This window comes from Acomys russatus, chromosome 20, assembly GCF_903995435.1.
Source record: "Acomys russatus chromosome 20, mAcoRus1.1, whole genome shotgun sequence".
NCBI classification, from domain to species: domain Eukaryota; kingdom Metazoa; phylum Chordata; class Mammalia; order Rodentia; family Muridae; genus Acomys; species Acomys russatus.
The window spans coordinates 63,220,578-63,237,417 of record NC_067156.1 but is presented as its reverse complement, the minus strand read 5'-3'; the positions used below and the strand labels follow the sequence as shown (position 1 = coordinate 63,237,417).

At 49.9% G+C, this 16,840-nt stretch overlaps 1 protein-coding gene across 3 annotated transcripts in view; it reads right to left on the bottom strand.

Moving 5' to 3' along the window:
• The window catches only part of Loxhd1 (lipoxygenase homology PLAT domains 1), a 155,174-nt gene that overhangs the window by 31,401 nt on the left and 106,933 nt on the right, over nt 1-16,840 (bottom strand). For 2 of the 3 annotated variants that reach the window (XM_051163240.1, XM_051163244.1), the window contains 8 exons: nt 16,451-16,605; nt 12,713-12,922; nt 12,449-12,584; nt 10,423-10,631; nt 9,449-9,634; nt 5,159-5,286; nt 2,112-2,229; nt 368-542 (listed from right to left, as the gene is read on the bottom strand). In XM_051163240.1, the coding sequence (XP_051019197.1) occupies nt 368-542; nt 2,112-2,229; nt 5,159-5,286; nt 9,449-9,634; nt 10,423-10,631; nt 12,449-12,584; nt 12,713-12,922; nt 16,451-16,605 (1,317 nt within the window). The remainder of the gene's footprint in view (nt 1-367; nt 543-2,111; nt 2,230-5,158; nt 5,287-9,448; nt 9,635-10,422; nt 10,632-12,448; nt 12,585-12,712; nt 12,923-16,450; nt 16,606-16,840) is intronic. The other variant, XM_051163241.1, reaches the window with a different exon arrangement.

The following is a 16,840-nucleotide window of genomic DNA, read 5'->3' as shown; positions in this document are numbered from 1 at the left end:
AGACTTATGGGCCCCCTGGAGTCATATGTCTGCCCTCAGCCCCCAGGCCAGAGTCACATACTGTGAAGCACAGACATGCCAAGTGTCAGAGCACTAGAGTGAGTGGCATCCAGCAATAGCAGAAGCTGCAGGGCTCTGAGCTATGTTAAGGCCGTGTACCCAAAGCTATCTTCTCCATTTCTATGAGGGGTCGTGGAAGAAACCAGCTTGGTCGCTGGGAGGAACTACTTTGTCCCCACAAACAATGCAGAGATGATTTAGCTTCAGAAGTTTATGTGAAGAAAAATGCCCTGACCAGAAGCTAGTCTCGAGTTGTGACTCAAGAGCAGAAGTCAAGAGGAAGTGGAGGTGGGGGGCCACAACCTACCCAAGATGTCACTGGTCTTCACCGAAACTGTATAGGATGTCCACTCCATCATCTCCTCTTCATCGATGACTGCACACATTTCACACACCAATGTCTTCTTGCCCTTCCTTTGGGACAGCCAGTCTCCATAGTAGAACATTGTCAGGTCTCCTGTGTTCATGTTCTTTAGCAGGATCTAGAGAGGGCCCGTGTAGGAATGTACTCCCCATTCCCTGATAACCCGCCTCCCCGAGCTCCCTGATCCATACTTGTGGGTGTGGGCTGGGCTCTGTTTATGTGATGTGCTGAAAGTCACATGCCACCTGGAAATTGGAAATTTATCTGAAAAGGCTCCCACAGCAATGTCTAGAATGGTGTGTTAAAATTTTTTTTTGCTAAATAAATGATGGAAAATAAAACTAATCAAGCCATTCCCAGCCTGGGAGTAGGGCACTGATACTTACTAGGTTGGCATGGATGCAATATTGTTGGCCCAAAGAAAGTCTGAAATGGCTCTACAGGGAATGGAGGGGGGCTGAGGAGAACCAGAATAGACAGCCTTGGGTGGATGAGGGATGGCAAGACTGTTTCAGACAAGCTTGCACAAGAGTTTGTATTATAAATTAAACCACGTTTCCCAACCCTGAGTATGTACATTGACGTTCTAGTCATCAAACTCTTGGGGTAAGACCTTATTTAAACTAGGGTAACAATTGGTTAAGATGAGGTGACTGGTGGGCCCTACGCAGAGCAGGATGGGGGAGTTTACACACAAAGACATGTGCACATGGGGAAAGTGCTATGTGATACCAGCTAGAGCTTGAGGACAGCTGAGGTCAGATCCAGTGCTGTCTTCAGAGGGCATGAGGCCTGCCTGAACCTCCACAACTGCTCTTCTGATCCCCAAAGTCTGGAGTGTTGTCACACAGCTGCAGGAAACTGTCTCACATTGTACAAGGAGGGCATCTGACACCAGCGCCAGCCCATTTGACACCAGAGCATACCTGTGGAACTGTCATCTTTGTCATTTGTCCTCATGAAAACTTAACAAGCTAAACTGTGCACTGGGAGCCCTGTGCTCCATAACAGTGTCAGTGCCTGTCCCCTGGTCCCCAGCATCAGAGTCTCACAAGGCCAGGGAAGGTTGAGCAAGGGAGGTTAAGCAAAGAGTGACGAGAAGTGCAGACACCTTCTGTCCTTGGGAGAAGCTGAGCCTCTGACTGTGTGTGGTGTGTGATGTGTTCTCTGTGCTGTGTTCTCAGGAGGAGAAGACGGAAGCAAAGCAAGAGACGTCACGCTTCTACTAGTTTTAAGTTTCTCGTTATCTCTGTTCAGGATGCAGCCAGCCTGCCTGAGAGCCCAGGGATGGGCCATAGCCTGGCTGCCTGAGTGGGCTCAGGCTCCTCCAGAAAGAGAAGACAGGGGCAAAGAGCAGCTACCTAGCAGTATAGTTACAGGGGGCATAGGAAACCCACTGCCCACCCAGCTCTCACTGCCTCACTCTGTTCTAATTCCTCCACATCTCTTGTCCCAAGTGACGTACGCTCCAAACCTTCTCCATCCCAGGCTCTGCCCACTGTGCTGTGTTCTCTGGCTGTAATTCAGCTCTTATTAGGCACAAACAAAACCTCTCATCACCCCACCCCACCCCCGATTAATTCACACAGAAGTTCGTGGTCAGGATGCCTGCATTACAAGAAGGTCACTTATAACCCAATGGCATGGAGGACAGGTGAGCAGGGACAGAGGGAGGGCACCACCTTACCCTCTCCAGGAACCACTCCGGCCGGCTACCCATCCCATCGATGCGGATGCGCATCTTGGTAAAAGGAGCAATGTCCAGGATCTCCATGATGAAGGTGTCATTTTGCTCCCGCTCAAACCTGGAGGAGAGGCATGAAGAAGGGAAGTTGGTAAGCTAACCCCGGCCACAGACCAGATGCCTCCTGGCTCCCGGCAATTCTCCAGCTGCCCAGCTCTTGCACCCCAGGTGGGGTCCTGAAAGAGTGAGTTAAGAAGGCATGGCTGACAGACACAGCTCCGAACCAAGAGATAGCAGCTTTGGGTTCTATTCTCATTTGCTGGTTTCTTACCTCCCTTTCTGGGACTGGGGTTCCTTGCTTGTGGTCTGGGGAGAGTGGCACCCTGGGATTTCACAAAGCTATCCTGGAGACCAAATGGGTGTGAAGCAAACTTTAAAGGTCAAAAGAAGTTCATCAGGTGACATTCTATGGGTGACAAGGGCCACCTGAAGGGTGGGGTAGGTTGTACACCTCCAGGTTGGCCTTGCTTCTCTGTGTGCAACTGTGCAATGGAGTGCACAGTGGCTCTGGATTGTTCCATATCCCTGTCAGTTGTGAAGTGTCAGCAAATTGAAGGCAGTGTTGCTTCTGTGGCTGCCATTCTCCTGTCCAATGGCTCCGTCCTTTCAGAGATGCTCTACCTTTTTGTCTTTGCTGCTCTTCCCACAGGGCCGCCTGCACGATGCAACCTTCACTCATGACTGACTGCTTGGGTGATGACTGACTCTATGGTACTGCTGATGGGACCCTGGGGTGGTGCACGTGGCCTGAAGAGGTGACTCCAAGGGTCAATTGTTATAGTTCTTTGGGTGCAAGACACACTTTTAAAAACAGACCACATTCAGTGCGAGTGAGACTATGAAGGCTTCCTTGATTTGGAGACAGTGTCAATTCACAGGTTGTCTCTCCTTTGACAACTCATGGCCATGTGTTTCATGACCATTAGAATTCTCTAGAAGTGAGAAGCTTAGATGAGGAGAGAGAATGACTCGCTCCTGACTGTTGAGCACACAGCATCTGACAATAAGGGCCTACTGCAAGCACCCTACGGGGTCTCTGTACATGTGTGTGCATAGGCACGTGTGTCCTGGCCTCCGTCTTGGCTACACAGCTTTTCTTGGAGATAAGTGTCTCCTTGCACAGCCCCATGCTGTGATTATGACATGTGCCCAGTGCTCTTTCTGTCCTAATCTACCACCCAGATGTCCCTGACAATGCCTCTCAGGCATGGGGGGAACACGTTCTGGGAGTGGAGGCAATAAAGCAAAGCAACGGCTCAGGGAGGGACAGCATGCCAGATCAAGTAGGAAATGTGGCTCCCCTCCCCTCTTAGCATTAAGCTATGCAGAGAAAGTCCTTCCGCCTGACTAGGCCTCACGGTGTTTATAGTGTGGCCACTTATGACAGGACTGCAAGCCACGGCACTAGAATTAGCACCTGGAGACGTCTGGCTTCCCTCCCACCCTCCCTTCCCTCTGCAATTAGGTGTTGGACTCTGCAAATCAGGTAGAACATAAGAACGAGAGAATCGGCCAGAGAAAAACCCCAGAAATCTTAGTTGGGGTTGGGCTTGCATTAGAGGGAAGAGAGTAGCAGGAATCGAGCATGCTATGGAGCATAGCCAGCCCATACCTGGACACCAGGCTCCGACCCACAGCGTTTTTGGCACCTGACTCACAGTGGCCACTTGTCTGGTAACTATCAGCTTTCTTATTTGGTTCCAGTTTCCCAGCTCAGGGAGCAGAGGGAGAAACACAACACTTTTTTTTTTTAATGTGGGTCATATGGGATGCCTAATTTTTAGCGTGCCTCACTGTACCACAGTGATGCTTTACAACACATCTGTCCACCTTACCACACCTGGTAACGTTACCTGACCTGTGTTACAGCAAGCTTTAAATAAATGGTCTCTGCCCCCACCAGTGCTTCATTTAGTCCCAAGATTTCTCAGTTCAAATCCCAGTGACCTTGAACTATCTACTTTATTTCTCTGTGCCTCAGGACTTCATTATAAATGGTGGGTGCTAACTGTGCAAACTAAAGGGAGTGCCCTGAATTGAAACAGGTTGACAAAGCTCTTTCAGCAGAGCCTGGCATGGAGTGGGTACTGAATGTTAGCCACCTCAAGGTTATCACCATAGGAATTGCATAACAGGAAGGTGGGAGTGCTAAGAGAGGCCATGAAAGGATCCTTACCAGACCCCAGAGATGAGCTGCTCTGTCTGTGGGGAGAAATCTCTGCCTGGTCTGCATAGCTTCAGTAGCCTAGTCCCCATTGTCACCTCCATCACCAAAACCATCACCCTCATGGGCCATTTGGTAATGTTTTAAAAAACTGATCATTTTTATTTTTGCAATTATTTTAGATGCAGAAAATCCACATAAGTAGAATTCCATGCAAGCTTCATGCTGTTTCTCCCACTGGGACATCTCACACTGACACAGTGCATGGAACAAAACCATGAAATGAGCAAGATGCAGCAACGGCAACCATATGGGCCTTAAGGTGAACAGTTTTGAAAGATCAAATGAGTGAACAAAAGAAGAGAGAACTGGGTTGCAGAGACGGCGTCTAGGTTAAGAATATTAGCTACTCTTCCAGAATACCAGGGTTCTATCCACAGCACCCACATGGCAGTTCATGACTATCTGTAACTCCACTCTAAGGGTGTCTAACACCCTCTTCTGGCCTTCATGGGTATTATAGGCACCCAAGCGGTATGCAAACATACATGTAGGTAAAGCATTCATACACATAAAATAAAAATAATTAGATTTTTTTTAAGGAAGAAAAATTGCTATGGGCTTTGGTACTCAAGGCAGGCTTCCTAGAGTAGGGATATTTAATCTGGCTCTTGAAAGAGAAAATTGTTGAAAAATAGCAGCAAAGGTAAGACAGCTAGGAGGCCTTATGGTATACAGTGGGTGGGACGGAGCCAGTATGGCTGAAGATAGAGTTGGGTGGGGGTCGGATGAGTCCAGGCTATGGAGTCAGGCTCCCGCTGAGTACCTGGCCTTCTTTTTGTCCAGCTGCACCTCTTCTGTGCTCCCGTTGATGCCATAGAGGGTCATGAAGATGTTGGAGTCGGTGCCTCCACCGACCACGTCACCGGTCCATACAGTCATTTCATAAAGCACCTGCCATGAGAGGGGTAAGTTCCTGACCCTCAGCCCCACCCACCAAACCACCTCACCCACCTCAGTGTCCCCAGAGAGAAAGGACATGATCTCCAAACCCTGAAGGTCTGAGCTGACTCTGGCTAAGCTGACTGCACATGTCCAGGGGGCTAGAGCGAGGCCAGCCACCCATGGCCCTACCATACTCTCACAGCCGGTGGGGCTCTGGCAGAGGCTATAAGTTATGGGAGCCCATCCATGTGTGCCCATGTGAAGGCAGGACAGTGGTCTCCAGAGTATGTAGAGCTCCATCTATCCAGGTGTGCCCCCTGCTAGCTTTTCACCTGTGACAGATGTCCCAGCCCTATCTTTGCTCCCATTATGGAGAGTGGCGGGGACATTCCTTAAAGACTCATGAGATACTCAGGTTGACCAAATACAATTGGTGCTGGCACTGGGACTACCATGTATGTGGTGTAGGTATACAGGTATATGGTATGGTACCACGTGAAGATATCCATATGTGTGTATGGTATATGGAGCATTTGTGTAGTATGTTGCTGTGTGTGTGGTATGACACTTTGTGTATGGTAAGGCCATACATGTGAGGATGTCGCAGTGGTTCTAAGTGTCCTCAACTTCCTGCCATACCCAGCTCACCTCTGATGTCTGTGAGCAAGGAATGCCATGAGGGTGCTTTGAGAATTCTGCCTCAAGCTGCTTATGAAATGGGCAGTTATTTACCTCTTCATCCAAATTCCACTCCCCGTGTGGATTTTGCTCCTAAAGGACCAGATTCGCTTTATCTGTAGGCCCTGAGGGGAGAGCAGAGCTTGCCCTTCCTGAGTGTCTGAGTTGAGCACTTGGAAGGCTCTTCTTGAGAGCTGGCCTTGGGTGCAGGTATCACCTGTGTGTGACATCCTGTGGTCCTGGGTTTTTACTCATCCCTTCTTAACAGGTATCCACAGACCAAATAGTAGGTCTGAAAGTTGGAGAGATGGGGAGAAATTGCAAGTATGCCACATTCTGCCATACATAAGGAACTGCCCAGGCCCCATGCTGTTCAGGAAGATCTGGATCATTAGCTGTGTGGGCTATGTGTGACTGTGGTCATGTCCTGGCCACTGTTCCATGTAGCACCTGGACTCTTCTCCAGAGCAGGACAGGGTCGGGGTAGCATGCGAAGGCTTGACTCACAGTAGGTCACAGGACATCATTGTGGAGAGTTGACACGTAGGACTGGGAGAATTACTGACGACAGGCAGAAACCTTTCCCTTTCTTGCTCTTATCCATACAAGCATAAAAAAAAATAGAAAGGGTATTGATGGCCTGGAGGAGACCAGCTTCTGAGGCCAGGCCCAGCTAGCCTCTGTGTTCTCTGTGTCCCTCATTCCTCCATTTACAGACATGTCTTTTTATGTAATTGGCACGTTTCCAAAGCAGGGCTCCTGGAGAGAGGCTAGCACAAAGGGCCCTGCAGTGTGTACAGTGGCTACCCTGTGTTGTTTGAAGGGCCCTGCAGTGTGTACAGTGACTAGCCTGTGTTGTTTGAAGGGCCCTGCAGTGTGTACAGTGACTAGCCTGTGTTGTTTGAAGGGCCCTGCAGTGTGTACAGTGACTACCCTGTGTTGTTTGAAGGGCCCTGCAGTGTGTACAGTGACTACCCTGTGTTGTTTGAAGGGCCCTGCAGTGTGTACAGTGACTACCCTGTGTTGTTTGAAGGGCCCTGCAGTGTGTACAGTGGCTACCCTGTGTTGTTTGAAGGGCCCTGCAGTGTGTACAGTGGCTACCCTGTGTTGTTTGAAGGGCCCTGCAGTGTGTACAGTGACTACCCTGTGTTGTTTGAAGGGCCCTGCAGTGTGTACAGTGGCTACCCTGTGTTGTTTGAAGGGCCCTGCAGTGTGTACAGTGGCTACCCTGTGTTGTTTGAAGGGCCCTGCAGTGTGTACAGTGACTACCCTGTGTTGTTTGAAGGGCCCTGCAGTGTGTACAGTGGCTACCCTGTGTTGTTTGAAGGGCCCTGCAGTGTGTACAGTGACTAGCCTGTGTTGTTTGAAGGGCCCTGCAGTGTGTACAGTGACTAGCCTGTGTTGTTTGAAGGGCCCTGCAGTGTGTACAGTGACTACCCTGTGTTGTTTGAAGGGCCCTGCAGTGTGTACAGTGACTACCCTGTGTTGTTTGAAGGGCCCTGCAGTGTGTACAGTGACTACCCTGTGTTGTTTGAAGGGCCCTGCAGTGTGTACAGTGGCTACCCTGTGTTGTTTGAAGGGCCCTGCAGTGTGTACAGTGGCTACCCTGTGTTGTTTGAAGGGCCCTGCAGTGTGTACAGTGACTACCCTGTGTTGTTTGAAGGGCCCTGCAGTGTGTACAGTGGCTACCCTGTGTTGTTTGAAGGGCCCTGCAGTGTGTACAGTGGCTACCCTGTGTTGTTTGAAGGGCCCTGCAGTGTGTACAGTGGCTACCCTGTGTTGTTTGAAGGGCCCTGCAGTGTGTACAGTGACTACCCTGTGTTGTTTGAAGGGCCCTGCAGTGTGTACAGTGACTACCCTGTGTTGTTTGAAGGGCCCTGCAGTGTGTACAGTGACTAGCCTGTGTTGTTTGAAGGGCCCTGCAGTGTGTACAGTGACTAGCCTGTGTTGTTTGAAGGGCCCTGCAGTGTGTACAGTGGCAAGCCTGTGTTGTTTGAAGGGCCCTGCAGTGTGTACAGTGGCTACCCTGTGTTGTTTGAAGGGCCCTGCAGTGTGTACAGTGACTAGCCTGTGTTGTTTGAAGGGCCCTGCAGTGTGTACAGTGACTAGCCTGTGTTGTTTGAAGGGCCCTGCAGTGTGTACAGTGACTAGCCTGTGTTGTTTGAAGGGCCCTGCAGTGTGTACAGTGGCTACCCTGTGTTGTTTGAAGGGCCCTGCAGTGTGTACAGTGACTAGCCTGTGTTGTTTGAAGGGCCCTGCAGTGTGTACAGTGACTACCCTGTGTTGTTTGAAGGGCCCTGCAGTGTGTACAGTGACTAGCCTGTGTTGTTTGAAGGGCCCTGCAGTGTGTACAGTGACTAGCCTGTGTTGTTTGAAGGACCCTGCAGTGTGTACAGTGACTAGCCTGTGTTGTTTGAAGGGCCCTGCAGTGTGTACAGTGGCTACCCTGTGTTGTTTGAAGGGCCCTGCAGTGTGTACAGTGACTAGCCTGTGTTGTTTACTCTATGAATAGTGGGATGCGGATGTGAATTTCCTCAGGCTGAGCAGGGAGGAGCACAGGGTGTGCTGTGCATGGGAGGGTGGGTGGGGTGCATCAAAGACACACAGAGGCTGGGAAGTGGGTCAGGGAAGAAGCCCAGGATAAGCAGCAGGTTCACCCACACTATCCATCTGGCCACAGAGGAAGATGTCTGTGCTTCAGAACCCCTCTGCCCCCCACACCCCTGCTGAGGAGGGGCAGGCACATGCACAATTTCCTGTGGAGGATTTGGAGTGCAGAGTACAGTGCCTCTTGCTACTTCCATCACAGGACAGGCAGGCCTGCTTGACCTTGACCTTGGTAGGTGGCCTGACTGAACAGAGCTGGGCTGTTGTTGGCTCCGCAGCTCATGAAGGAGAAAGAGATGCACAGGGCCAGGTGACCAGGAGGCCTCGGGATCACTAACCAGATTCTTGTCTTTGGACTACCTGCCTCCTGCCTCCTGCCTCCTGCCTTCTCTCTGACACTGACCTATGAGGTTTTGCAACTTGTCCCAGCCCATGTAACCCATTAGACAGAAAGTAAAGCTCCTGCCTTCTTGACTTTTCCAGATGTCATGTGACCAACACTGCTATGAGATCTAAAGGTCCTCAGTCTCTGGTGTCCTTCGCCTTGTTGCTATGCTGTGGGTATGGAGAACAAAGTGAGGCACATCTGGGCAGAACTCCTCAGGTACTGTCAGTGATTTCATTTGTTTTGGCCATGACTGAGCACAGAACAGGCAGTGAAGGGAAATGCTATTTGCATGTAGTGTAGGAGAAGACCAAGGCCCAGAGAAACCAGGAGATGTCTCCAATGTCACACAGCAACAGACCAAAAGAGAGCAGTCTCCTGGCCTGAGTCAGTCCGGCCATCTTTCCAGATGACAGTTTTTGCAGTATCCCAGCAATGACCTCCTACTTCCTTCACTTTCATCTTTCCCGCATCTCCCACTTGCAGGGCACACACACATACCTTCACCCCAATGTTCACAACCATGGCATCCAGGAGGTCAAAGACACGGGAGGTGACACCATCGCCTCGGTCCTTAGCAAGCCAACAGTTGCAGCGTAATGTGTACTTGGTACCCTGGGTGGGCACTGCCAGGCACAGCTCCTCTACCAGCCAGCAGCTCTCAGGGGAGGCTCCATCATGGCCCAGCTGTGAGGCACACCATCCCAGTGAGGATCTTGGAAGAGCTGAGGAAAAAGCCTTCCCTGTTCAGGGTTCTTTCCCTGCCTTGTGCTCTTACCCCCTAGTACTTCCTCCCAAAATGCTGGACACTCGTTGACCATGGAGCCTTCCATGGAAGAGAGGATACTTAACTCAGTTAATGAAAACATGACCTTGGTGGGCCTGGCCTCATCAGATGAGCTATTTACAAGAGATGGTGGGTGTTAGGAATGGAAGAAGTCAGAGGCATTTGAAGACAAGGAGAGAGCTTGTTTCTTACTGGCCTGGAAGGACATGGTCAGGTTTTGTTGAGTGCCACAAGGCAAGGACTGACCAGGAACTAAAGGCCTGACTCCTACAACAACAGGAGAATGGATCTGGCCAACAGCTGGTAGGCTTGGAGGGGATGGAGGCCCAAGAAAACATCACAGGCCTGGTCACACTTTGCCTTCATCTTAGGCGGCCTCGAGAAGTCCCAGCCAAACTCTGGACCCAGGACAGTGCACCGACACAAGTTGTTTTTAGTTACTAACTTAATGGTAACTTGTTACGCAGCAACGAGAGAATGGGTACATGGGATATCTCTACTGATCAGGCAGAAATGGGAAACCTGGGTTCATCCCACCCACTGACAGCAGAGGCTGGAGATCTGCCTCTAACTCAGAGGGGCTCTGGGTCATTCTTCTGTCTGTTCACAGTTCCCCACCCCCACATGTTGGCCAGTTTTTTCCCCACTCTCCAGGGGAATCACCATCATGGGGACCCAGGGCCAGCACCTCTACTTTCTTGATGATGCCCACATCCAGGCCACCGAGGTAGAATTCCTCCACGGAGCCACAGCTAAAGCCTTGCTTCCCCTGGGGGTAGTCCAGCCAGATGCGGTTGGTGCGCTCATCATCTTCCCCAATGAGCAAGACAAAGGCCCGGCTGTCAGTGGCTGCATCCTTGTGCTTCCCAGTGGTCACTGACACATAGTAGGGGATCACTGCAAGAGACAGATCGTGGGGAAGGGGGTAGCTTCACAACGGGCCATGGGGGCAAATGTGCTGTCCCTGTGGGCTTTGAGAACTTGATCTTAAAGGGTCCTCTTCTTCCTCCCTTGCTCAAGAGATCAAGTGCAACAAAGCCTTCCAGATGGGCTGTAAGCTCATGGTGTTGTGTGTCTGTCCTGTGGGGATGAGGCAGTCAGTTATGCCCAATGAAGACTCAAGAGAGTGTCAGCATGTCCCTTGGAGTGCCAAGCTTCTGAGAGCCTCATTGACCAATTAACTTATTTGAATCTTTCCCTCCTGGACAAGGAAGATGAAGGACAACTTTCCACAGGTCTGGGGGTCACATGCCTGAAACACTAAGCACTGTTGAGAAAGAAGGTCTCATGGAAAGCAGAAATTGGGGGATGCTAACCAAAGTGTACCAAACCTGTAAACACAGCCAAGGAGGTCCTTGAAGGCAGCCATTCCCAAGCCAGACCACATTGGTTCGGTCAGCAGACAAACTCATTCAGGTCATGTGGCTTAGATTCTAGAGACTCAATCAGGATTCATTTTCCTTCCACTAAGGGTGGTCTGAATGGTAAGCTGGCAGTTGCTGCATGGGATTCTGGGATAATTGTTTTAAGGGTCTGCCTCTCTTGGAAGGAGTATCCTATTCATTCTGCGTGGGATGTGGATGTGAGGGCTCTCAGCTCCCATCTGGGAAGGCTACCTTGAGTAGCCTTTAGGGTGGTGGGAGCCAGGGTTTCCAGGTTGTAGGAACAGTGCTCAGTAGGCACCCTGGAGCTGTTGGGTTAGCTTTAGATGGCTTGCCTTGGAATTTTTATGCACTAGAAAAAAATGCTGAAGTTGTTTAGGCGACGGTTTCCAGGTCCCTGTCATTTGCAGTTAGGAATCAGTAAGTGAAGAAGCCTGCTGGCCTGTCATTCAGTTGACAGGAGTCACTTCCCTGCTGCAGTGGGCTTAGGCTATGTCATCTGTATCTCTCTGGAAGGTATCCAGGACCAGCATCTCCCTGCTCCAGCCCCTGGCACAGCACTCTACAAGCACTTGTTTAGCTCCCCTGGCCTCCCCACAGGTGGTCACAGAGCTGTGTGAAGGACAGCCACCTGTGGGTCTCATAGTTTTTCACACAATGAGAAGGTGGCATGTAGGGAGGATGTCAGTGTCTGACTCCATAGACCTACACCATGCTGTCCTGGAGGGTGGCATCATGCTGATCATGCTCCTAAGTCTAAGAAGGCAGAACCTTTAAATATTCAAGAAACAAACATAACTGTATTATCTCAAAAATATGAATGGTGAAATGAGTTTCTCAAGGACACTGCTTCATGGTGGAAGCAAGTACAAAGGCCAAGAGACTGACTTATCCAAAGCTGGTTTTGGTCAGAACAAGAAATGGACCTTGAGTTCCCAAACAAGCAGCTTGGGACCTCTTTCCTAGACCCAGGAACATACCACATGATACTTTGCGTGGCAGATTCCTGTTGATCCCGCTTTCTGTTGGATTGTCCCAGGTCCCTCGGCCAGAACTCAGGTTCTGAGTGTCCCTGGGTGGGGGCAGAGTTTAAGAGAGCATCCTTCTGGTGGATTAAGGAGGCCATCACCACAACTTGATCCACTGCTTCAACTGTAGGGGGCGTCTCTCCGCCTGCTCACCTTACAGGACTGTTGTATGTGTAAACGCCACAAAGTACAAATCTCTAGACCCACTTCAGCAGTGACAGTACAGTGACAGCCTGTCTAAGAATAGCTTAAGGTCACTTTCCTGCACCCGTTCATCTTCCAAAGGGCTCTCTGCTCTGCTTACCTGGGCCATCCTGAACATAGTCAACCATGGGTCCTGTCACTGTGGCGATGTCCACGTCTGCCATCTTGGAACTCAGGGCAATCTCCCAGAAGTCAGCAGGGCTGCTGCAGTTGCTACTGCGGTCCCCAGTGTACTCCTGCAAGGAAAAGCACAGCCTGGGCCCACGGGGTAATGTGGGCACCTTCTGCTCCAAGGATATTCCCTGAGCATAAAGGTGACCACAGGCTGTGGCAGCATGGAGGTCCCAGGGCCCCCTTGTGCTACCTTCTCATAAAAGAGCCTCTCCAGCCGCCCATCCTCCTTCTTCAGGGATAGCCAGCGTCCGCACAGGAATAGAAACTCGTCCTCGTTGGTGTCATTCCAGATTTCCACCTTCTCCACATACCAGTCTGCACACCATTTGGTGTTGTCATGGCGGAGCTTGATCTTGTAGATGACACCCAGGTCAGCGGCCTCAATGATGAAAGTGTCAGCCTGGAGAGACCAAGTATGGAGACTTGGCGGGGACATCACTTTGATCCCTCCAGCCCCATTCTCCCAAATTACTGGGTTGAGTAGACACTCCCAGCTGGAGATCCCCTCTAGAATGGAACTTCAAAGATCAGTGTTTAGTGTCCATGTTCAAGACTTGCTTCCTCACTGGCCCAATTATGTGTCCCTCTTTGGGGAAGATAATTTTTCCTGGATTTCTTTTGGGATGAACCTTTGTGTGTTTGAAGAAAATGTCTCATGAAGTGGGTCAAATACCCAAAGGCTATGGCAGGTGCAGATGAGAAATGTTGGCCCTTGTCTGTTAGCCAGAAACTGCAGCAACTGAGTTCACTAGAATCCAATTGAGTGCAGCGTCTACTTGGCTGCCTGGGTGTTAATGGAGGATCTTAACATGTGCACTAGAGTGTTTGCAGCAGGACAGCTCTGACAGAGGAAAGTCAGAAGCCATCCGGGGCTTCACCCCTGTGGGAACAGCAGAGTGATTATGGAACAACATTCTCCGTGGAGTGGGTGGTTACAAAGAAGCACCAACCTCTGATCCATTTGAATATCTTGGTGTAGAAAAAGATTTCCACTGCATCCTATTGAATGCTAAAGGCCAGATAAGGAGTAATTGCATTGGCTTTTAGGTAAAAAGGAGAAACCACACCACAGCAGCACTGCGTGTCACTTCTATGGTACAAGAGCATGAAAACAGAGAAAACATGTGGAACGGCATAGAGAAAAAAGTGTGCTGAGTGGTCTGCTGGGGACATGGCAGGTGGGCTGTGTAGGGCAGGTACTGAAAATCTGCAAATAACCATGGCAGATTTAGATGATGTCATGATCTGTGTATCCCCAGAGGACTGGAAAAAGGTAGTGTTCTATTAGCATTGGGTGGGCTGGTGGCATGTGCAGGGGAGATGTGGTTGGGTTCCAGACAGAGGCAGATGGGGAAGGACTGATAGTGATGGAGTTGCCCCAGTTGATCTGAGGATACCTATAAGGAGACTCTCAGGCCAGGCAACGGATTGAAGGGGAGGGTACTGGTAAGAAACTGGGCATTAAGAATGACTCCTGGCAGGCTGGAGCGATGGCTCAGAGATTAAGAGCACTAACTGCTCTTCCAGAGGATCTGAGTTCAAATCCCAGCAACCACATGGTGGCTCACAACCATCTATAATGTGATCTAATGCCCTCTTCTGGCCTGCAGTTGTACATGCAGGCAGAGCACGTATACTTAATAAATAATAATAATAATAATAATAATAATAATAATGATGATGATGATGATGATGATGATGATGATGATGATATGAATGACTCCTGGCTCCCAGAGAAAGTGGATAGAGAAATGGAAGTTTTCAAATCCTAATCAATGAACTTAGGAATTATCAATTAGTAACAAAGCAGATGCAGCTTCAGTTCTTGTGTGGCAACAAAACCAGAAGAGCTGGGAAGTGGAGGCGGGAAGACTGTCATGAGTTCCAAGTCGGTTTGGGTCACATAGTAAGTTCTGGTTCAATCTAGGCCACAGAGTGAGACCCTATCTCAAAAGGACCAACAAACCAAACAAAACCAGCAAAAACTCCAAAAATACCAGAAGAAACAAAGACAATGTGATGGGGGAGACTTCTTATGGTGGTGCATGCGTGTGTGTTTGTGTGTGTGTGTGTGTGTGTGTGTGTATGAAAGTGAGGGGTGGAATATGAACTCAGAGCTTGATTGCTTCATTTTTTTTTGCTTCATTTTTATTTATATTTTTACTCATTTATTCTCTCTGTGTATTTGTTGAGCACTTATTCTTTGGTACGCTCTGGTGTGAACAAAAGTCTCTCCATCACATTACTATTAATTCCAACACATTTACCCGGTGTGAACAGTAGGCATCCATGGCAGGTGGGGGCGGGGAACTCCCCTAAGCCTTAATGAGGCCCAGCATAGCAAGCCAACTGGGCACAGTTGGGCATCTCACGGTCACTCAAAACTATTTTATAAGACACATAGATATTAAATAAGTTGTCCAAGATAATATAACCAATTAGTATTAGAACTATCATCTAATTCAGGAGATCTGAGCCCAGTGTCTGGATACTTGATCAAACATGTACTTGGTCTAGAGCCAGTGATGTCACGGGAATTCACTTTGGCTTCTTCGCTTTCTATTTTTCTAAAGTGGAAAGAGAAAGATAGGACCTCTCCTGTACCTAACTAGTTACATCTCTTGTGCTTTGTGTGTGTGTGTGAGAGAGAGAGAGACAGAGACAGACAGACAGATAGACAGAGAGGAGGAGGGAGAGAGGGAGAGATTTGTAAATTATCTTGCTCAATATGATGTCCATTTCCTCTTTCTCAGTGCAGAGGTCTAATTGGGAATCATGTTATTATTCCTGATTCAGAAGCAGGAAAGTGAAGTTAAAGGCTGATGGGTCTTATCTAGCTGGTGATAAGAGTGCTGGGACATGCCTTCTGAGGGCCCAGCAGCAGGCTGGGCTCCTTCTTTGAGCTTGACATATGGGGTCACCAGGCATTACAGAGCCACTTACAGGGACTCCTGCTGCTTGTCCCACAGCTAATTCCTTCCTCATCAGTGGCAGATGGGTCAACACAAAAAGGCCTGTCTGGGTGGGAGTCAGGCTCTTGGGACATGCATGTGTGCCTGCACGGGCGCGGCTGTTGGCAAGGCAGCAGCTGGACCCATCCCATGACTCTTCGCTTTGGAGATCCCCTGGCCTGTGAGGTTTCAGGTAGGCATAGGCACATGGAGAGGAAGGAAAGGAACTGAGGGTCTAGTGAAGGGTGTGGCGGGGGCACAGGGAAGGGAGAGGAGCTGTGGTGGGAGAGGGAAGCTGAGCTGCACGGAGGGAAAGTTTGAGTGACTTCACCCTTCCTGTGATCACAGATCAGAGCTAAAAGCACTGCAGATCCTGACTGTGTGTCTTTCAAGCCTTTTATAGTTACAGAACCTTAGTAGACAGCATGCATGGCCATGAATAGGTAGGTCAGGGTCAAGGTGAATCTACCTGGGGGGAGCAAGTGGCCCTTTTGTTCCCTAGTATTATTCATATTGTCCCCAAGGGCCCCAGCTCTGTACAACACACTTTAGCAGTTATATATTTGCTTCCTCATCCTTGAGTCAGGGAAACCAAGGCCAGCGAAGTTGAATCAGACAAGGAGATGAAGGCAGAGCCAGGCTTCCAGGCCCCTAATTAAGTCTCTGTCAGGCCAGCTGCTGCCACCGAGCAAGTTCTGAGCTGGCTTTCCAAAGAGGCCATTCCCACATAGAACACAGTTGAGAGCTCAGGCTGAACTTCCGCTCCACCCCACCCCATGGACAGGACCCAGAGAGGTGCATTGGCTGGGAAGGTGGACCATCTCTGCTTACAGAGGGAAAGCACTGTCAAAAGCCCAAAGGAGGATGCAGGGCACCTCACAGAATACCAAGATACCCTCAGGACCAGAAGATCTGGCTCTCAGATGGCTGGACCCAGAGAGGAGACAGGTAAAATGAACCCGGTGTGTCTTTCCTACCGTTCCTTTCTCAAACTTGTTGGTGCGGTTCTCCGACTTGCCAAGGTACCTCTCCCCAGTGTCCCCGAGGTCTCCATAGATGGTGATGTAGACCTTGGCATCTGTCCCTGCCCCAGGAACATTCCCTGTGAAGATCTGCACCGAGTACAGCACAACTGCCCATCAAGTTGGACAGACAGACAGACAGACAGACAGACAGACAGAGGGAAGGAAGAGAAGGGTAGCAGCACATTAGCTCTAGGGAGCATTGTTGGTTGGTACACAAAGGTCTGCCCCAGGCCTGGAAGCGGCAGTAGCTTTCTTTTGCTTCTTGGCTATGCATGGTTAGCCACACACTGCATGGGGTCTTCAGTCAGAAGTCACCCATCATATCTGGCCTCAGGAGGTTCT